The sequence below is a fragment of the Bufo bufo genome, chromosome 9 (assembly GCF_905171765.1).
Source record: "Bufo bufo chromosome 9, aBufBuf1.1, whole genome shotgun sequence".
NCBI lineage: Eukaryota > Metazoa > Chordata > Amphibia > Anura > Bufonidae > Bufo > Bufo bufo.
The window spans coordinates 199,879,234-199,899,549 of NC_053397.1; the positions used below are offsets into that span (position 1 = coordinate 199,879,234).

A 20,316-nucleotide genomic window follows, 5' to 3' on the forward strand; every position below is an offset into this window, starting at 1 on the left:
CGAAATCGGGAAATGTGTTTTTTTACAGTACAAATAAATTTATGAAGTTATTGCTCGAAATCTCACGAGCCTTCGCAAAGCAATAACTTCGGCTCATCGGAGCCAATACATTCTAATACTGTACGGAGCTCCTGCTCCGTACAGTATTGGGCCTCATGCACACGACCGTTGTGTGTTTTTTTTTTTTTTTTTTTGGTCCGCAAACCGAGGATCCGCACAACACGGATGGCGTCTGTGTGCGTTCCGCAATTTGCCGAACGGCACGTACAGCCATTAATATGACTGTCCATTCTTGTCTGCAAAACGGACAAGAATAGGACAGGTTATATTTTTTTTGCTGACCACGGAACGGAGCAACGGATGCGGACTGCACACGGAGTGCTAGAGGAAAAAAAGGAGACAATGCGGCAGCACTCTGCAAATCAGACAAAGTACAACAATGCTTACAAAAATTATGGTGCTAATACTACGCTTAAAAAGCGAGATGCTTGGTCAATGCATTTTGTACAAAACCATCTAAGCCCGTATGCCAAACGTCAAGGCGATCTCTGTTACACGGGTCCTAACACTAAATACTACCTGTTATGCGCCATAATGACCGCCATAAAATTCAGGGAGTGTTGGACCCACATGCATGCTGGATCCACTCTGCCTTTTTCCGTTTTTTGTGCCAAAATGGCCTCCATTACAAGGGATGCAGGTACCAACATGCATGCTGAGCCCACTCTATACCCTTCCTGGTGCTAAACAGCTTCCAATGAATGTAGTGAGAGCAGGCCACAGCTTTATACTGAGAATAATTAAAATCAGCCTATGGGGCAGACAGGCTAATCAGGAGTGCACGACTCGCTGGAGTGCCACATCTCCAGCATTGTAAATCTGCAAAAAAAGAGGGTTAGTCAGCACCTCCCAGTGCGCAGGTGCACGCCGCCATGGCAAAGACCTAGAGGAAAAAAAGGAGACAATGCGGCAGCACTCTGCAAATCAGACAAAGTACAACAATGCTTACAAAAATTATGGTGCTAATACTACGCTTAAAAAGCGAGATGCTTGGTCAATGCATTTTGTACAAAACCATCTAAGCCCGTATGCCAAACGTCAAGGCGATCTCTGTTACACGGGTCCTAACACTAAATACTACCTGTTATGCGCCATAATGACCGCCATAAAATTCAGGGAGTGTTGGACCCACATGCATGCTGGATCCACTCTGCCTTTTTCCGTTTTTTGTGCCAAAATGGCCTCCATTACAAGGGATGCAGGTACCAACATGCATGCTGAGCCCACTCTATACCCTTCCTGGTGCTAAACAGCTTCCAATGAATGTAGTGAGAGCAGGCCACAGCTTTATACTGAGAATAATTAAAATCAGCCTATGGGGCAGACAGGCTAATCAGGAGTGCACGACTCGCTGGAGTGCCACATCTCCAGCATTGTAAATCTGCAAAAAAAGAGGGTTAGTCAGCACCTCCCAGTGCGCAGGTGCACGCCGCCATGGCAAAGACCTAGAGGAAAAAAAGGAGACAATGCGGCAGCACTCTGCAAATCAGACAAAGTACAACAATGCTTACAAAAATTATGGTGCTAATACTACGCTTAAAAAGCGAGATGCTTGGTCAATGCATTTTGTACAAAACCATCTAAGCCCGTATGCCAAACGTCAAGGCGATCTCTGTTACACGGGTCCTAACACTAAATACTACCTGTTATGCGCCATAATGACCGCCATAAAATTCAGGGAGTGTTGGACCCACATGCATGCTGGATCCACTCTGCCTTTTTCCGTTTTTTGTGCCAAAATGGCCTCCATTACAAGGGATGCAGGTACCAACATGCATGCTGAGCCCACTCTATACCCTTCCTGGTGCTAAACAGCTTCCAATGAATGTAGTGAGAGCAGGCCACAGCTTTATACTGAGAATAATTAAAATCAGCCTATGGGGCAGACAGGCTAATCAGGAGTGCACGACTCGCTGGAGTGCCACATCTCCAGCATTGTAAATCTGCAAAAAAAGAGGGTTAGTCAGCACCTCCCAGTGCGCAGGTGCACGCCGCCATGGCAAAGACCTAGAGGAAAAAAAGGAGACAATGCGGCAGCACTCTGCAAATCAGACAAAGTACAACAATGCTTACAAAAATTATGGTGCTAATACTACGCTTAAAAAGCGAGATGCTTGGTCAATGCATTTTGTACAAAACCATCTAAGCCCGTATGCCAAACGTCAAGGCGATCTCTGTTACACGGGTCCTAACACTAAATACTACCTGTTATGCGCCATAATGACCGCCATAAAATTCAGGGAGTGTTGGACCCACATGCATGCTGGATCCACTCTGCCTTTTTCCGTTTTTTGTGCCAAAATGGCCTCCATTACAAGGGATGCAGGTACCAACATGCATGCTGAGCCCACTCTATACCCTTCCTGGTGCTAAACAGCTTCCAATGAATGTAGTGAGAGCAGGCCACAGCTTTATACTGAGAATAATTAAAATCAGCCTATGGGGCAGACAGGCTAATCAGGAGTGCACGACTCGCTGGAGTGCCACATCTCCAGCATTGTAAATCTGCAAAAAAAGAGGGTTAGTCAGCACCTCCCAGTGCGCAGGTGCACGCCGCCATGGCAAAGACCTAGAGGAAAAAAAGGAGACAATGCGGCAGCACTCTGCAAATCAGACAAAGTACAACAATGCTTACAAAAATTATGGTGCTAATACTACGCTTAAAAAGCGAGATGCTTGGTCAATGCATTTTGTACAAAACCATCTAAGCCCGTATGCCAAACGTCAAGGCGATCTCTGTTACACGGGTCCTAACACTAAATACTACCTGTTATGCGCCATAATGACCGCCATAAAATTCAGGGAGTGTTGGACCCACATGCATGCTGGATCCACTCTGCCTTTTTCCGTTTTTTGTGCCAAAATGGCCTCCATTACAAGGGATGCAGGTACCAACATGCATGCTGAGCCCACTCTATACCCTTCCTGGTGCTAAACAGCTTCCAATGAATGTAGTGAGAGCAGGCCACAGCTTTATACTGCTTTAGCACCAGGAAGGGTATAGAGTGGGCTCAGCATGCATGTTGGTACCTGCATCCCTTGTAATGGAGGCCATTTTGGCACAAAAAACGGAAAAAGGCAGAGTGGATCCAGCATGCATGTGGGTCCAACACTCCCTGAATTTTATGGCGGTCATTATGGCGCATAACAGGTAGTATTTAGTGTTAGGACCCGTGTAACAGAGATCGCCTTGACGTTTGGCATACGGGCTTAGATGGTTTTGTACAAAATGCATTGACCAAGCATCTCGCTTTTTAAGCGTAGTATTAGCACCATAATTTTTGTAAGCATTGTTGTACTTTGTCTGATTTGCAGAGTGCTGCCGCATTGTCTCCTTTTTTTCCTCTAGGTCTTTGCCATGGCGGCGTGCACCTGCGCACTGGGAGGTGCTGACTAACCCTCTTTTTTTGCAGATTTACAATGCTGGAGATGTGGCACTCCAGCGAGTCGTGCACTCCTGATTAGCCTGTCTGCCCCATAGGCTGATTTTAATTATTCTCAGTATAAAGCTGTGGCCTGCTCTCACTACATTCATTGGAAGCTGTTTAGCACCAGGAAGGGTATAGAGTGGGCTCAGCATGCATGTTGGTACCTGCATCCCTTGTAATGGAGGCCATTTTGGCACAAAAAACGGAAAAAGGCAGAGTGGATCCAGCATGCATGTGGGTCCAACACTCCCTGAATTTTATGGCGGTCATTATGGCGCATAACAGGTAGTATTTAGTGTTAGGACCCGTGTAACAGAGATCGCCTTGACGTTTGGCATACGGGCTTAGATGGTTTTGTACAAAATGCATTGACCAAGCATCTCGCTTTTTAAGCGTAGTATTAGCACCATAATTTTTGTAAGCATTGTTGTACTTTGTCTGATTTGCAGAGTGCTGCCGCATTGTCTCCTTTTTTTCCTCTAGGTCTTTGCCATGGCGGCGTGCACCTGCGCACTGGGAGGTGCTGACTAACCCTCTTTTTTTGCAGATGCACACGGAGTGCTGTCCACATCTTTTGCGGCCCCATTGAAGTGAATAGGTCCGCATCAGAGCCGCCTAAACTGCGGCTCGGATGCGGACCAAAACAATGACCGTGTGCATGAGGCCTTAGAACAAAGTTTTATGTGAATCGACTTGATTCGCTCATCCGTTAAAAAAATAAATAAAAAGACAAAAAAACCTGAAAAAATTATTTTACCAGCACATATAAAAGGGGTGTTAGTCCTCATACATACGACCGTTGTGTGTTTTGCAGTCCGCAAATTGCAGATCCGTGAAACACGGATGGCGTCCATGTGCATTCCGCAATTTGCGGAATGGCGCGGACAACCATTAATATTACTGCCTATTCTTGTCCGCAAAATGGTCAAGAATAGGACAGGTTATGTTTTTTTTGTGGACCACGGAACGGAGCAAGTGCTGTCCGCATCTTTTGCGGCCCCATTGAAGTGAATGGGCCCTCATCCAAGCCGCAAATTCTGCAGCTCAGATGCGGACCAAAACACTGGTCGTGTGCATGAGACCTTAAAGAGGTTTTCTGAGATTTTTTTTATTTTATACTAATGACCTATCCTCTGGATAGGTCATCAGTATCTGACACCCGGGACCCCCGCCGCTCAGCACAGCGCCGTGCATTGTATAGTGGCTGTACTAGGTATTGCAGCTCAGCTCTATTCACTTCAATGGGACTGAGCTACTCCTAGGCCGTTTGACTGATGAACGTGACTTCAGATGGCCGAGGCGCTACTGCAAGCACCGGTGACTCTCAAACAGCTGATCAGTGGGGGTCAGAACCCACCAGTCAGGATAGATCAACAGTTCAAATATCGTGGAAAACCCGTTTAAAGCATAGTGTACACAAAAGTACTAAAAGCTTCTGGTCGTTAAAGGGGTTTTCCAGGATCTTTAGGATAGGTCATTAATATCAAATTAGTGGGGGTCTGGTACCTCCGCTCATCAGCTCTTTAGGGCAGCAATGGCTCCAGATACTATCCGGTGGGCCGCACTGAAAATGCCTGGTTCCGTTCGCTGTGTAGTGGCCGTGGCGGGGTACTGCAGCTCATTCAAGTCAATGAACGCTGAGCTGTGGTGCTCACTGGGGATGGAGCCCTCCGTCCACTGTATGCAGCTGATGAATGGGGGTACAGGTCATTGGCCCCCACAGATCTGCAGGATCAGGCTAGATGGGATGTGTATGTAGTCTGCATCCTCCGAGACGCACAGGTCTGCCCTAGGAGCTCTGTCTCACTGACCCATGAGCTGGTAGAGTCTCTAAAGGCGCGGCAGATTTTGATGCAAATATTTCTGCGAAACTGAGAAACGGAGTTCACTCGATGGACGGAACGGATGCTGACCCATTCACATCCCGTTCACATTAGTGGAACTGACTTTTAAAAATTTCTGCTGAATGGGGTTGTTCCTGCAGAAAACCTGGTCAATATCAAGAACTGGCACTTGATCTATAGATTTCAAGGACCTTACAAGGGACCGCGGGGGAATCCTTATGTGTGGAGGAAAGGCGATGTAAGGCTACATAGAGGTGTTAGTCGTGAGGCCAGTGATCGCAGTATGTCGCATAATTGACTGGATTTATGTCATGGTTGCGATATGTTGCAGTGTGACCACATGCGCTCTTATTATGCTGCGATCTTTAGCCGCACGCCTGTGGTGTACAGTCTTCCCTATTACAGCCCTATACCTATCTCATGTAGTGGTACCTGGAGTTCTACATCATCTACAGTGCTGTGTGTTCTGTTCTAGTACTACAACCCCCAGCATTCATAGTACACTTGCCTACAGTGCTTTGCCACCTGTGGTTCTTGGCTGTTATAGCACTACAACCCCCAGCATTTATAATACACTTAACTACAGTGCTCGGGCACCTGCGATACTTAGCTGTTATAGCACTACTACCCCCAGCATTCTTAGTATGCTTAACTACAGTGTTTTGCTAGCTGCAGTTCTTGGCTGTTATAGCACTACAACCCCCAATATTAATAGTACAGTTAACCACAGTGCTTTGCCATCTGTGGTTCTTAGCTGTTGTAGCACTACAACTCCCAGCATTTATTGTACACTGAGCTGTTGTTGCGTAATCTCTCTAACTCCCGGGCTCTGCAGCCTCGGCACTCGGGTAGCTTTAGTTACACAGCGTCTGCAGAGGCCCGGGGGGCAGGCCGCCTCTGTGTGAATGCGCACATGCCTTTGGTATGTTATGTACACGGATGTCATTACATCCGTGTACACATTCATGCGTGTGTTTAGCCCTTGAGACGCAGGAAGCCGTTCGGTCTCTAGCAAACATCAAAGTTCAGTTCTGCAGATTTATTTATGGAAAAGTCGGTGATTGGAGCCCCCCCCCCCTCCCCCCGCTCTGTTTCCTTTGCACATTCGCCAAGTAGGAGAGAGACAGAAGTGCGGAGTCATCGCTCCGGCTCCAAGTGACCCAATCGGCTGCTTTGTGCGGGGAGAACGGGGTTTTATTCTTGGCCATAGAGAGCTCTTTGTCTCAGACACGTCTTGGAAGAAGTGTCATCACAGGTTAAGAACGCACGCACGGCTCGTATGCGCACGACGCGTGTAATCGCTGTCCTGATCTTACACGGGCGCGAGACGCTCACCTGCCGCTGGTGCGCGGGGAAAGCTCAATGCAGTTGTACATGTGATGTACGAGCAGCGCAGTTTTTGACAGAATCTGCAGTGGAGGCTCCTGACAAAGCCTCTGACGCAGGTGTGAACGGAGCCCGAGCTGTAGTCGCAGACCTCAGCTCTGCCCTAATGGAGCTGAGCCAAAACACCTGAGGGTACGTACACAGGCAAATAAAAAACAGCAGTTAAAAACGGACACACTGTTAGTTTTTCATGACCAGCTTGTATCCGTGTGTGCATCCATTTCCTGGACGCCTGTTGGTTTTAACATCCGTTTTTCGTCCATTTTGGATTAATTTAATCGGCTTTTGTTTAAAAACCCAACCCCTGCAGGGCCCACCGTATGTATCATGCCCCCTACAGTGCCCTCAGTGTGTACATCTAGTGCCCCCAGTATCTATAATGGCCCATTTTGTGCCTATATATAATATAATATAATATAATATATATATATATATATATATATATATATATATACAGTACAGACCAAAAGTTTGGACACACCTTCTCATTCAAAGAGTTTTCTTTATTTTCATGACTATGAAGGCATCAAAACTATGAATTAACACATGTGGAATTATAAAGATAACAAACAAGTGTGAAACAACTGAAAATATGTCATATTCTAGGTTCTTCAAAGTAGCCACCTTTTGCTTTGATTACTGCTTTGCACACTGGTCATCTGGCGCAGCACGCCATCACTCTCCTTCATGGTCAAACAGCCCTTACTTTCAAAGTTTTCCCAATTTTTTGGCTGACTGACTGACCTTCATTTCTTAAAGTAATGATGGCCACTCGTTTTTCTTTACTTAGCTGCTTTTTTCTTGCCATAATACAAATTCTAACAGTCTATTCAGTAGGACTATCAGCTGTGTATCCACCTGACTTCTCCTCAACGCCACTGATGGTCCCAACCCCATTTATAAGGCAAGAAATCCCACTTATTAAACCTGACAGGGCACACCTGTGAAGTGAAAACCATTTCAGGGGACTACCTCTTGAAGCTCATCAAGAGAATGCCAAGAGTGTGCAAAGCAGTAATCAAAGCAAAAGGTGGCTACTTTGAAGAACCTAGAATATGACATATTTTCAGTTGTTTCACACTTGTTTGTTATGTATATAATTCCACATGTGTTAATTCATAGTTTTGATGCCTTCATAGTCATGAAAATAAAGAAAACTCTTTGAATGAGAAGATGTGTCCAAACTTTTGGTCTGTACTGTATATCATACCCCAACACCCCCCCCCCCCCCACAAAACAAAAAAAGAAAACTACCAAGTAACTCCCCTCCCACAGGCACGTGGGACACTTGCTCTCCACTGGAGGCAGCAGGACCCGACACCCCCAGAGTGATCATGTGACGTCACAACGCTGGGAACGTTAGGTCCTACTGCCTCTAGTACGTAACGAGTGTTCCCATGCGTGCCTGGGGTGAGGTGAGGTTTTTTTTCATTTTTTTATTTTTTTTGTAACTTTGTGTACCCGTTTTTAACAACCGTTAGATGGGTGCACTCTTGTCTAACCGTCCTTTAGAAACCGGTCCATTGATTTTCATTAGGGCATGTCCTATTTTTTGGACGCCCGCTATTCACTGGCTGTTTGGATAACCCCATAGACTGTAATGGTTCTGAGAACGGCCATGTGAATGTACCCTAAGGGGCAAGCACCGAGGAACAAAAAACAGCGGGTAACTGTCCTCTGTAGAGAATGACTTAAAGGGGTTGTCCAGGATTTTGATATCTTTAGAATAGGCCATCCGTATCGGATCGGTGGGGTCTGACATGCCGCCCAGCTGTTTCCTTGGAGCTCTTCCGCAGGAACTAAACAGCTCTGTCCGTTGTGTAGTGGACAGAGCAGGTAACTGCAGTGCTGCCCCCATTCGCTTCAGTGGAAGGAGGGCTGCAATACCCAGCTCCATACGGACGGAATTAGAGTATGTGCGCTCATTGACGACAAAAAACAAAACGCACCCAAATGTCGTATTTCTGCAGAACTCAGCATGCAGTTATGTCTCAGGCAGATATGTAAATTGTTACAAGTGTGGTCTGATTTGACACTAGGTTTTGCCACAGGAGGCCGTAAAAGTGCTGCCCAATAAAAAAAAAAAACCTCTCAGAGGCCCCTTTTGGGTGGTGTACCTCCTGGTGAGATATTGCTAACTGCTAGACATGACTCTACCATGTACTCAAAGACATTTTGCCCAGTTGACAGACTTTGCAAGGGGGTGCATCACAGAACTGAGAGAAGCAGGATGGTCCTTTTGACGAATTGCCTGCCATCTGGACTGTTTCGAAGTAAGTGTTAGGAAGTGTTAGGAGCAGTGGTTACGCACTGTCCTCCCCCCATAAATGCAGCAGACTGATGACCATGTGGCAGCTGTATTCTTTCACAGCTTCTACTGGTCAAACTGCATGCTATATTTTGTGCCATTTGGGCAAATATGAGAGCAGACTTGTCCTTTGGGTTGGCATTGGTGGCATGTGATGTTGCAGTGGTGCTGGAGGTAGAAAAGTGGCAGTACACATGTGTAGCCAACAGGGGCCCCCTATTCTACTGATGCATTGGGACCCAGAGATCTATATGGCCCCCAGGTGTCAGGGTTTAGACCCCTGCTGTAGTCTATAGAAATATTTTGTAAAACCTACATACGCATCATTTTGTGTGTTGTCATTTTTGTAGTGTTTTTTTGGGGTTACTGTTGTTTTATTTTATTTTCCATAATCCAGGATGCACTGGGTGTTCCGTCAGCTTCACTATGGGACTTCTGAAATGTCGACCCCTAAAAAACAAAAAAAACTAACAAAAAACCACCTCTACAAAATGTTGAAAATTAAAAAATTTCCAGCAAAAAACTCTTTTAGGTTTAGGCTGAGTTCACACGGGCATTGCGGGAAAAGGTGCGGGTGCGTTGCGGCAACATGCGCGATTTTTCCGCGCGAGTGCAAAACATTGTAATGCGTTTTGCACTCGCGTGAGAAAAATCGCGCATGTTTGTTACCCGTACTTCTTCACAGAAGTTCGGGATTGGGATTGGTTTTCTGTAGATTGTATTATTTTCCCTTATAACATAGTTATAATGAAAATAATAGCATTCTGAATACAGACTGCATAGTAAAATAGCACTGGAGGGGTTAAAAATAAATAAAAAATAATTTAACTCACCTTAGTCCACTTGATCGCGCAACCGGCATCTCTTCTGTCTCCTTCTTTGCTGATTGCAGGAAAAGGACCTGTGGTGACGTCACTCCGGTCATCACATGATCCATCACATGATCCATCACCATGGTAAAAGATCATGTGATGGATCATGTGATGACCGGAGTGACATCACCACAGGTCCTTTTCCTGCAATCAGCAAAGAAGGAGACCATGTTATAAGGGAAAATAATAATGATTGGGTCTCCATCCCGATCGTCTCCTAGCAACCGTGCGTGAAAATCGCACCGCATCCGCACTTGCTTGCGGATGCTTGCGATTTTCACGCAGCCCCATTCACTTCTATGGGGACTGCGTTGCGTGGAAAACCCACAAAGAGGAGCATGCTGCGATTTTCATGCAACGCATAAGTGATGCGTGAAAATCACATCTCATGTGCACAGCCCCATAGAAATGAATGGGTCCAGATTCAGTGCGGGTGCAATGCGTTCACCTCACGTATTGCACCCGCGCGGAATACTCGCCCATGTGAAAGGGGCCTTACTTTGACGAAAATAAAAAATAAAATCAGTCTCTTGCAAAGCTTTCTGGATTTCCCTGAATTTGCTTTCTTAAAAGTAGGCAGCAATGTTACAGATTAGGAGTGGCTTAAAGGGGTTGTCTCACTTGAACAAATAGCATTTGTCATGTAGAGAAAGTTAAGACAATGCACAATCCTGCAGCAGTGGCCATGCTTGCACACTATAGGAAAAAGCACCAGTCTTTGTGCGCTTCCATGGTTCCGGGCACCAGAGAGGCTGGCGCTTGTCCTATAGTGTGCAAGAACGGCCACCACTTCTGGATTGCAGGGTAGTCGTAACCCCTGGATGCGAGCAGTGTATAATGTGATGGAAAAATTAATCCAGCCAGGAAAGGAAACAATATGGACAATCACATTACATTAGTAAGAGCCTTGTATTAACTTCCTCTACATAATAAATGCCAATTGCTGAAGTGACAACCCCCTTTAAATGCTGCACACCAGTTTTCCGGCATGCAAAAGTCATTCATTTCTGCTCAAGTCCTTTGGATGGGTCATCAGTATCTGATCAGTGGGGGTCTGACACTCTGGACTCGCGCCGATCAGCTGTTCGAGAAGGCAGCGACTCTCCGCTTACCCTAGACCGAGTGACGACACATTCATCGGTCACCGTGACCTACGTGCAACTCAGCCGCATAGAAGTGAATAGGGCTGAGCCGCTATACAATGTACGGCGCTGTGTTGGTAAGCAAGGAGAAGGCTGTGGCACACACAGGAGCGCCGGTGCCTTCTCAAACAGCTGATCGGTGGAGGTCCCGAGTGTCGGACCCCCACCAATCCTGAGGAAAGATCATCAGTATTAAAATCTCAGAAAACCCTATTAATTAGGACTGAGTGGCACCTAGGCCATGTGTCAGATGAATGTGACATCACTGGCCTAAGAAGAGGAGGCTGCTCTCACCGGAGGCCGTGGCCTCATCATACAGCTGATTGACGGGCAGCGCCAGCAGTTGGACCCCCACCTATCTGCTATTGATGATCTATCCTGAGAATAGTCCATAATTATCAAAGTCTCTGCACCTCTTTAATACATTAGGTGCAGCTCTCTCCAGCACCCACTCTGCAGTCTTATTCCCACCATAATATAGATATTCAAGAATGAGGTTTTTCAGACCACTTTTTTTAAATTACCTTCAGTGCAGCTTCACTTGGACATAGCATCAGCCCTTTACCATCTGCACTCCATTCTCCAGTGCCGCATATTCCCAGCCGATTGTCATTACTGTGTTAAAGGGGAACTCCATTTACAATTCTAATGACACATTTGGGAATGTAATGCTCCTCTCCTGATATTAAACTTCACACTCGCGACCCGTCATGCTTTTGTACACTTGTCTTTACATGCAATGGCACAGTCTTGAACTTCACTGGTTAGTAGATACTGTGATGTCTCCTTTGCACCCTCTTGTGGTGGTTCTTCAGTATTGCAGCAGGTGCTATTTCTGAAATACATTTAAGTCTACTTTCACAGTCGCATTTGGTGCAAATCCGTCATGGATCTGCACAAACGCATCCGTTCAGATAATACAACCGCATGCATCCGTTCAGAACGGATCAGTTTGTATTATATGTAACATAGCCAAGACGGATCCGTCTTGAACACCATTGAAAGTCAATGGGGGACGGATCCGTTTTCTATTGTGTCAATGAAAACTGATCCGTCTCCATTGACTTACATTGTGTCAGGACGGATCCGTTTGGCTCAGTTTCGTCGGACGGACACCAAAACGCTGCAAGCAGCGTTTTGGTGTCCCCCTCCAAAGCGCAATAGAGACGGAACGGAGGCAAACTGATGCATTCTGAGCGGATCCTTATCTATTCAGAATGCATTAAGGGCAAAACTCATCCGTTTTGGACCGCTTGTGAGAGCCCTGAACGGATCTCACAATCGGAAACCAAAACGCCAGTGTGAAAGTAGCCTTACTTGTTCCAAGGGATACACAAATATTTACTCACCTAATCAAGGCAGCGAAAGGGCACACAGCGCGTCTTATCCGCTGAAGGGAATGAGCTATAATGCTAGACCATGGGTCAGCAACCTTCGGCACTCCAGCTGCTGTAAAACTACAACTCCCAGCATGCGCACTTACTCAGCTATTCTTGTAACTCCCCTAGAAGTGAAAGGAGGATTCTGGGACTTGTAGTTTCAGAACATCTGGAGTGCCAGAGGTTGCTGATCCCTGTGCTAGACCCAGCCATTTGTATGAATGTCTCTGTCCCTGTGTAAATGAAGGGGTTGTAGCACTTGCAGGAGTGCGGCTTCTCCTTCTTTGTCCCGAGAAGTGGACCCTCATCTATTGTATAGTCCGGGAGGATGATTTTAGGACTTCTAGATCTTATTCTGCATATGTCCGTATACAGGTGGGTCCTCTTTGCTGCCCATAATGGTGTAATGAGGTTTGTATGGGTGGGAAGCACTGGGTACGTCAAGGCTGTCAGTCGCTTGCAAAGATTTTTTTTCTGGCGCAGTTATGGATGGAGTGTACTGATAAGAAAATGTAAAGCCTATGTGATAATTCTGTCCTAGAGGAAGAGATCTAGCTCGTAGGTAGGGGCACTTGTTAGTGGAGGGTCACATAGGAATGAATGTGTATCAGTTATATCAGAGTTTCTGGTCATCTCTTCTTGCTGTGCTGAGCATCTTTTTCTTTCTTATTCTGACAGGCCGCAATAAACGGCGTGATACCACAAGAAAACGGCATTTTACAGAGGTACGTGCTATATTGTATTCCCCCTATTCTTATACGTTTGCACCCTGTATGTCATAAGTTACTGTACGCTTTCCAAAGACCCTTTTGGACAAATTGTCTTTAGACGACCTTCTCCATTTCATACTTGTGCTGTTGTCTTAGTGACCCTAACCTCCGGCACTCCAGCTGTGGTAAAACTACGACTCCCAAGATGTGCACTTACTTGGCTGTTCTCAGAACTCAATAGAAAAGAATGGCGCATGCTGGGAGTCGTAGTTTCACCGCAGCTGGAGTGCCGGAGGTTAGCCATCACTGATGTAGAGTTGCGCTCATTCTGTAAAGATCCTGTACTTGTGCATCACGTCTGCTATTGTGTGTGACCCACCTTCCTGGGTGCACTAATGTTTTAAAGGGCATCTGTCAGCAGATTTGTACCTATGACACTGGCTGACCTGTTACATGTGCACTTGGCAGCTGAAGGCATCTGTGTTGGTCCCATGTTCTTATGTGTCCGCATTAATGAGAAAAATGAAGTTTTAATATTTGCAAATGAGCCTCTGGGAGCAACGGGGGCGTTACCATTACTCCTAGAGGCTCTGCTCTCTCTGCAACTGCCGCACCCTCTGCACTTTGATTGACAGGACCAGGCAGTGAAAATGTCAAAGTGCAGAAGGTGTGACAGTTGCAGAGAGAGCTGAGCCTCTAAGTGTAATGGCAACGCCCCCGTTGCTCTTAGAGGTTCATTTGCAAATTTTAAAACTTTATTTGTCCCAGCAATACGGGCACATATGAACATCGGACCAACACCTTGAACACCTTAGCACTGGATTATTTTTATTGTTCATTTGTTTCCAAAATGCAGTATTAAGCAACTACCATTTGGCTACTGCAGAGTGTGTGCGAGTCCTTCACCTAGCTGCTGGCGCTGCGGAATCTGACATCAATCTGTCAGAGCTCTGCTATAGTTACTGGATCTACTGATCTCTCTGCTCTACCTTTCAACTCTCACTTTGTGTTAGATCTAGCAGCAGGGAGGGGGGAAGAGGTAGTACATGGCAGTTCAGGGTGTGAAGAGGGAGAACAACATCCAAGGAGGGCATCTCACACAGGCTGTAGTTCGGGTGGGAATTCCAGGGGGAGAGGTGATGCACATAGAGAGGAGAGAACTCGTGGCAGGCTCTGCTAAGTGAGGGAAACCACATACTCTAAAGCACAAGGAACCTCAGGAACTAAAGAAGGAGAAATCATTCCAGTGCTGTGCTGATAGGTGAGAGCTGGTGAAGACAACATCAACCTGGACACACAGATCTAGAAGGCATTAGTCGGAGAGACATGTCCAAGTGAGAAGAGTCTGAAAGTAGGCGCAGGTTGCCTACTGAATATCAGGGGATCTAAATATGAATGAAGGAAACTTAGTGCAAATTTTTGATTTTAGGTAACCACTAACGTATATAAACAAATAATTGTCCCATGTCGAAGGTGTCCATAGCCTTTAAAACACGACCTGTTAGTGATACTCTGGCTGCTCTAAAGGACTCCCTTATTGCACCTTTCTTGGGGAAATCAGGCTAGTTTGCACGTTACATATTTTTAAGCTGCCGGTCCTGTAGAACCTCCTGGTTTTCTACGTGATTGTTTTGTGCCCCCTCCCTTCCACCTCTGCCGTCCAAATCTCCTTTGCTCACAGTTGTATGGGTCAGATTTCCGTTTCCCTCCACCCCACATTCCCCGGCCTGTATTCTGTGTATCCTCAGACGTGATCTTCCCTATGCTCCATCCCTACAAGTTCGGGTTTATTACTGAAAGATTATTCCATCGGGTGAGACTGTCCTTTGTGACTTGCAGAAGAGATGGAAGCTATGACGCTGTATAGTCATTGCTGTATTTTTGCATTTCTTTGACTGTTTCTATCGTTTCAGTGAATACAGCTCAGAAAGTGTACAGAATCCTGTGTTTGGTCCGATCGCCTTGCCCACCACCTCCGCCTCCATTGCTTCCTCCTCTTCAGCCTTTCGCCCAGTAGTTCCAAGCCGACCGGTTGTGGAGCATCTTAGCCGCATGTTGGACTTCAAAGTGGAATATAGAGATAAAACAGCGGATGTGGTTCTTGAAGACAGCTGCACTGTTGGTAAGATTTCCGGCTTGTGCAGTTTTCCACGCGTTTCACCCCGATTATGATCTCCCAAGGTGCTTTGCTCAGTTTACGCTGGTGTGTGTCTGAGCTTGATGCTAACCTACACCATGCACCACCTATCGATCGCACATCTGGGCTAGGCAGTATCTCGTCTGTCTAGTTGGCGTTTCTTGAAAGAGAAGAATCAGGTGTATTTTATTTTTTTTTGTTTAATTTTTAACAGTAATTGGCACAGAGCAGGTTTCCTTCCTGTTTGTATTGGGACTGCATAAAAAAAGCACTTTGTGTACGAGTGAGATTAAAGGGCTTTTCTTTAATGTCAAATAAAACTTTCCGTTCATTAGGCGGAACCTTTATCAAACAATGAAACGAGTTGCGGCTCGAGCTTCGTTCGAATACATTGCATATGCTTTCCAGAAAACTTCTTGAACAGTTTGGTTATATTTGGTGTAAGTTTTTTTTATTTTTAGTACTGCTCCTTTGATAGAATTCACTGGATATTTCAAGGACTTTTGTCCTCACAAAGGTTGCAAATTACCTCTCCGGCAAAAAGAAGAAAACGGCCTCTGTAGTGCCGCCTGTAGGTCGCTAACATGTAAGTCATTGTCCAACTCATAAAAGATTTAAAGGGGGGTTATCCAAGACCTATAATGCCCCCCATATGCCCGGGCTCCTCACACAGATTATACTTACCCCGCTCCCCGTCACCCACGCCGCTTCTGATGCCGGCATGGCCACCGCTTCATCTCCCCGTCATGCGGATGAAAACCTCCGGGGTGTGGTCGGGGCATCCAATAGCAGGCTGCAACAAGGACAAGCCTCCCTAGCTTCGCGGGTGACGCTAGGGAGGCTCTTCCCCGTCGCGGCCTGCTACTGGCTTAAAGATCCCCTACCGATGCCAGATGTTTTCATCCGCGTGACAGGGAGATGCGGCGGCCATGACGGCATCAGAAGTGATGCAGGTGCCTGGGGAGCAAGGTAAGTACAACCTCTGTGAGGGGCCCGGGCATTATAGGCCTTGGATAGCCCCTTCTAATATACTATAAAACGGACAGCTCGCCCCACAGATTATGGGAATTAATCTGTTACAATTACCTGTTACCCACAGAAATTAAAGAATACCTATAAGAAAAATTAAGGTATGACTCTCAAGGCTCAATGAACCAGTAAACAAAATATATTTCTTATAAAATATATATTTAATAATGGTGGCATTTATTTGAAAGGAATGAGATAAACTAATATAAAGGTAATAATAATAATAATCTATATATATAAAGTAGGACGTATGTATGTATGTTCCGCGATCACTCAAAAACGCATCCATCGATTTCAACGAAACTTGGTATACACGTCCCTTGCTACCTGGAAAGAAATCTTGTGGGGGTCTCAGCTCTAGGACGTACCGTTCCTGAGATATTCCCAAAAAATGACCTGCATTAGCCAATACAAGCCTGCAAGTCTTTCTCTTCATATCCCAACTGCCATACACACGGTCACATGACCTTTATCAGCCCATAGAAGCTCTCGCAGGCCCTTAGTCTCCACATACACTCGGCTTTACTCCAGGTTTCCATAACAACCCAGCCATTTTTCTTCACTGCCTCAGGTCAGCTTTAAAGGGGCAGGGCACAATAGATGACACTGTTAAGGGAGCGGAGTGCTCTGGAGGTCACAGTTCAGGGGGCAGGTAGGGGGGCTATTCAGGCCACCCTCAAAAGATGGACTTAAACCCCGCCCCCAGGCCCAGCTAAGCCACGCCCCGATATGGTTAGACCACGCCCCCTCCCACTCCGCAGCCGATTGGGATTGAGAAATGAAGGTAAAAATCAACTTCTGTCAGCTTCAGTGGTGGGAGGGAGGATGACTTTCTCCCTGCAGCTCACACTCAGACAGTACAGTGCTGCTGTCTTAGAGTGAGCTGTTCAAAAGGACATCTGTGTGTGAGATATTCCCCAAAAATGCATTAGCCAATAGAAGCCTGGTCACATAACCCTTATCAGCCAATAGAAGCTCGCAGGCCCTTATTCTCCACATACACAGAGTTTTACACCAGGTTTCCATAACAACCGAGCCATTTTTCTTCATTGCTGCAGGTCAGCGTTAAAGGGGCAGGGCGCTGTGGATGACACTGTTAAGGGAGCAGAGTGCTGTGGAGGTCTCTGTTCAGGGGCAGGTAGGATGGCCTTAAGGCCACCCTTCAAAAGACTGACTTAAAAACCCCGCCCCCAGGTCCCACTACGCCACGCCCCCTCCCATTCCACAGCCAATGGGGATTGAACAAATTAAGGTAAAAATCAACTTCTGTCAGCTGCAGGGGTGGGAGGGAGGGTGACTTTCTCCCTGCAGCTCACACTCAGACAGCACAGTGCTGCTGTCTGAGAGTGAGCTGTTCAAAAGAACATCCCTGTGTCCGTCCAGGTCCTGCGCCGGACGGAGGACAGGGAGTCTGAAAGCTGGACTGTCCTGCCTAAAACCGGACCTCTGACCTCTGGCCACCCTAAGGGCAGGCTGCTGTGGAGGTCGCAGTTAAGGGGGCGGTCCGCTGTGGAGGTCAGTTTTAGGTGGCAGATTGCTGTAGAGGCCACTGTTAAGGTTACGGGATGTTGTGGAAATCACCGTTAAGGAAATGGGGTGCTGTGAAGGTCACAATAAAGGGACGGCTGCTATGGAGGTCATTGTTAAAGGGGCGAGCTGCTGTGGAGGTCACTGTTAAAGGGGCGAGATGCTGTCCAGGTCACTGTTAAAGGGGCGGGCGAGGTGGGGGTCTCTGTTAAGGGGACAGGGAACTGTGGAGGTCAGTGTTAAGGGGCGGGGTGCTGTAGAGGTCACTGTTCAGGGGGCGGGGTGTTGTGGAGGTCACATTTTAAGGGAACCGAGCTCTGTAGTGATCACTGTTAAGGGGGCGGATTATTGTGGAAATCACTGTTAAGGAGACGGGGTACTGTGGAGGTCACTAATAAACGGGCGGCCGTTGTGGAGGTCACTGTTAAAGGGGAGGGCGCTGTGGATGTCTGTTATAGGGGATACTGTCGATATCTTTTAATGACACACACAAACATTAAATGAAATAGATGAAATATACCCAAAGCCGGGTCCTTGTGCTAGTATAAAATAAAACAATGGAGGTCCAGTCCACAGAATTAGTGCTGTGGGACGTGCAGCTATTTGTCACAGTGATTTATTGTACCAATATGCAGTATGGCTATAATATAGTATGTTGCAGGCTAGGGTTGGGCGATATCAAAAATATTCAGATGATAACGATATTAAAAAATTTATTGCGATGACGATATATATCGCGATAAATACCCGTTTAAAAGAAACACAAGGAGACGTTATAATGTATGGGGACAGCCACAAGGAGTCGTTATACTGTATGGGGGGCCACAAGCAGAGGTTATACTGTATGGGGGGGCCACAAGGACAGGTTATACTGTATGGGGGGGCCACAAGGAGACGTTATACTGTATGGGGCAGCCACAAGGAGACGTTATACTGTATGGGGGGCCACAAGGAGATGTTATACTGTATGGGGGGCCACAAGGAGAGGTTATACTGTATAGGGGGCAGCCACAAGGAGAGGTTATACTGTATGGGGGGCAGCCACAAGGAGACGTTATACTGTATGGGGGGCAGCCACAAGGAGACGTTATACTGTATGGGGGGGGCCCACAAGGAGAGGTTATACTGTATGGGGGGCCCACAAGGAGAGGTTATACTGTATGGGGGGGCCACAAGGAGAGGGTATACTGTATGGGGGGGCCACAAGGAGAGGGTATACTGTATGGGGGGGCCACAAGGAGAGGTTATACTGTATGGGGGGGCCACAAGGAGAGGTTATACTGTATGGGGGGGCCACAAGGAGACGTTATACTGTATGGGGGGGCCACAAGGAGACGTTATACTGTATGGGGCGGCCACAAGGAGACGTTATACTGTATGGGGGGGCCACAAGGAGACGTTATACTGTATGGGGGGGCCACAAGGAGACGTTATACTGTATGGGGGGGCCACAAGGAGACGTTATACTGTATGGGGGGGCCACAAGGAGACGTTATACTGTATGGGGGGGCCACAAGGAGACGTTATACTGTATGGGGGGGCCACAAGGAGACGTTATACTGTATGGGGGGGCCACAAGGAGACGTTATACTGTATGGGGGGGCCACAAGGAGACGTTATAATAAATTCTTGTGGCCACAGGCCACCATACATGCAATAATACTTTACGATATACTTTTCCCGCGGCTGCCTCGCTTGTGTGCTCTGATTCTGACATCAGATGTCAGTGGGTGAAGATTTGAATATGGGAGCAAGGAGGAGGGAGAGCCGGGGCGGCCGCTGCGGGAAGTAGTAAGTTTATAATTTTGTCATCAGAGCACACACTAGCGAGGCAGCCGCAGGAAAAGTCTCTTCAGAGACACCCAGTACTCACACAGAGTTCGCCACATACAATAGAAGCGGCATGGGTGGAGACTTGACTAAGGGAGGCAGGGCAAGAAGGTGCCAGGAGCGGGTGGAAGTAATGTTTGTACTCAGCGCTATGCAAGGTGCAGGGGCGGGCGGAAGCAGATTTAGAAGCGGTCAGCGCACATGACCTCTTTGATGACGTCACAAAATACCGCAGTAATTAGGAAACAGCGATATCGCCGTTTTTTTAATACAGCGGTATATCGTGATACCGGTATATCGCCCAACCCTAGTTGCAGTCCTAAAGTAATCAATACTGTCCTTTAAATAGCGCCATATAGCTAAATCCGCCCTCCCCTCCCTATGTTTCCACATGGTAGTAGTCTGATAACAGTATTCTGGAGCACCTGTTCCGTCAGTGTCTGGGACTCCTAGTACCACAGTTTGTTGTCACCCTTATTGAAGCACAGTAGTTTACTGGATATCCGTTATATATATCTACTAGCAGAAGGACCCGGCTTCGCACAGGTATATTTCATCTATTTCATTTAATGTTTGTGTGCGTTGTTAAAATATATTGGCAGTAGCCACTATAACAGTGACATCTACAGTACACCGCCCCTTCAACAGTGACCTCCACAGCGGC

At 46.8% G+C, this 20,316-nt stretch overlaps 1 protein-coding gene across 2 annotated transcripts in view; it reads left to right on the forward strand.

The window, feature by feature from the left end:
* The window catches only part of FAF1 (Fas associated factor 1), a 303,897-nt gene that overhangs the window by 30,772 nt on the left and 252,809 nt on the right, over positions 1-20,316 (forward strand). For both annotated transcript variants that reach the window (XM_040407595.1, XM_040407596.1), the window contains exons 3-4: positions 13,098-13,144; positions 15,043-15,251. In XM_040407595.1, coding sequence (XP_040263529.1) covers positions 13,098-13,144; positions 15,043-15,251 — 256 coding nt within the window. The remainder of the gene's footprint in view (positions 1-13,097; positions 13,145-15,042; positions 15,252-20,316) is intronic.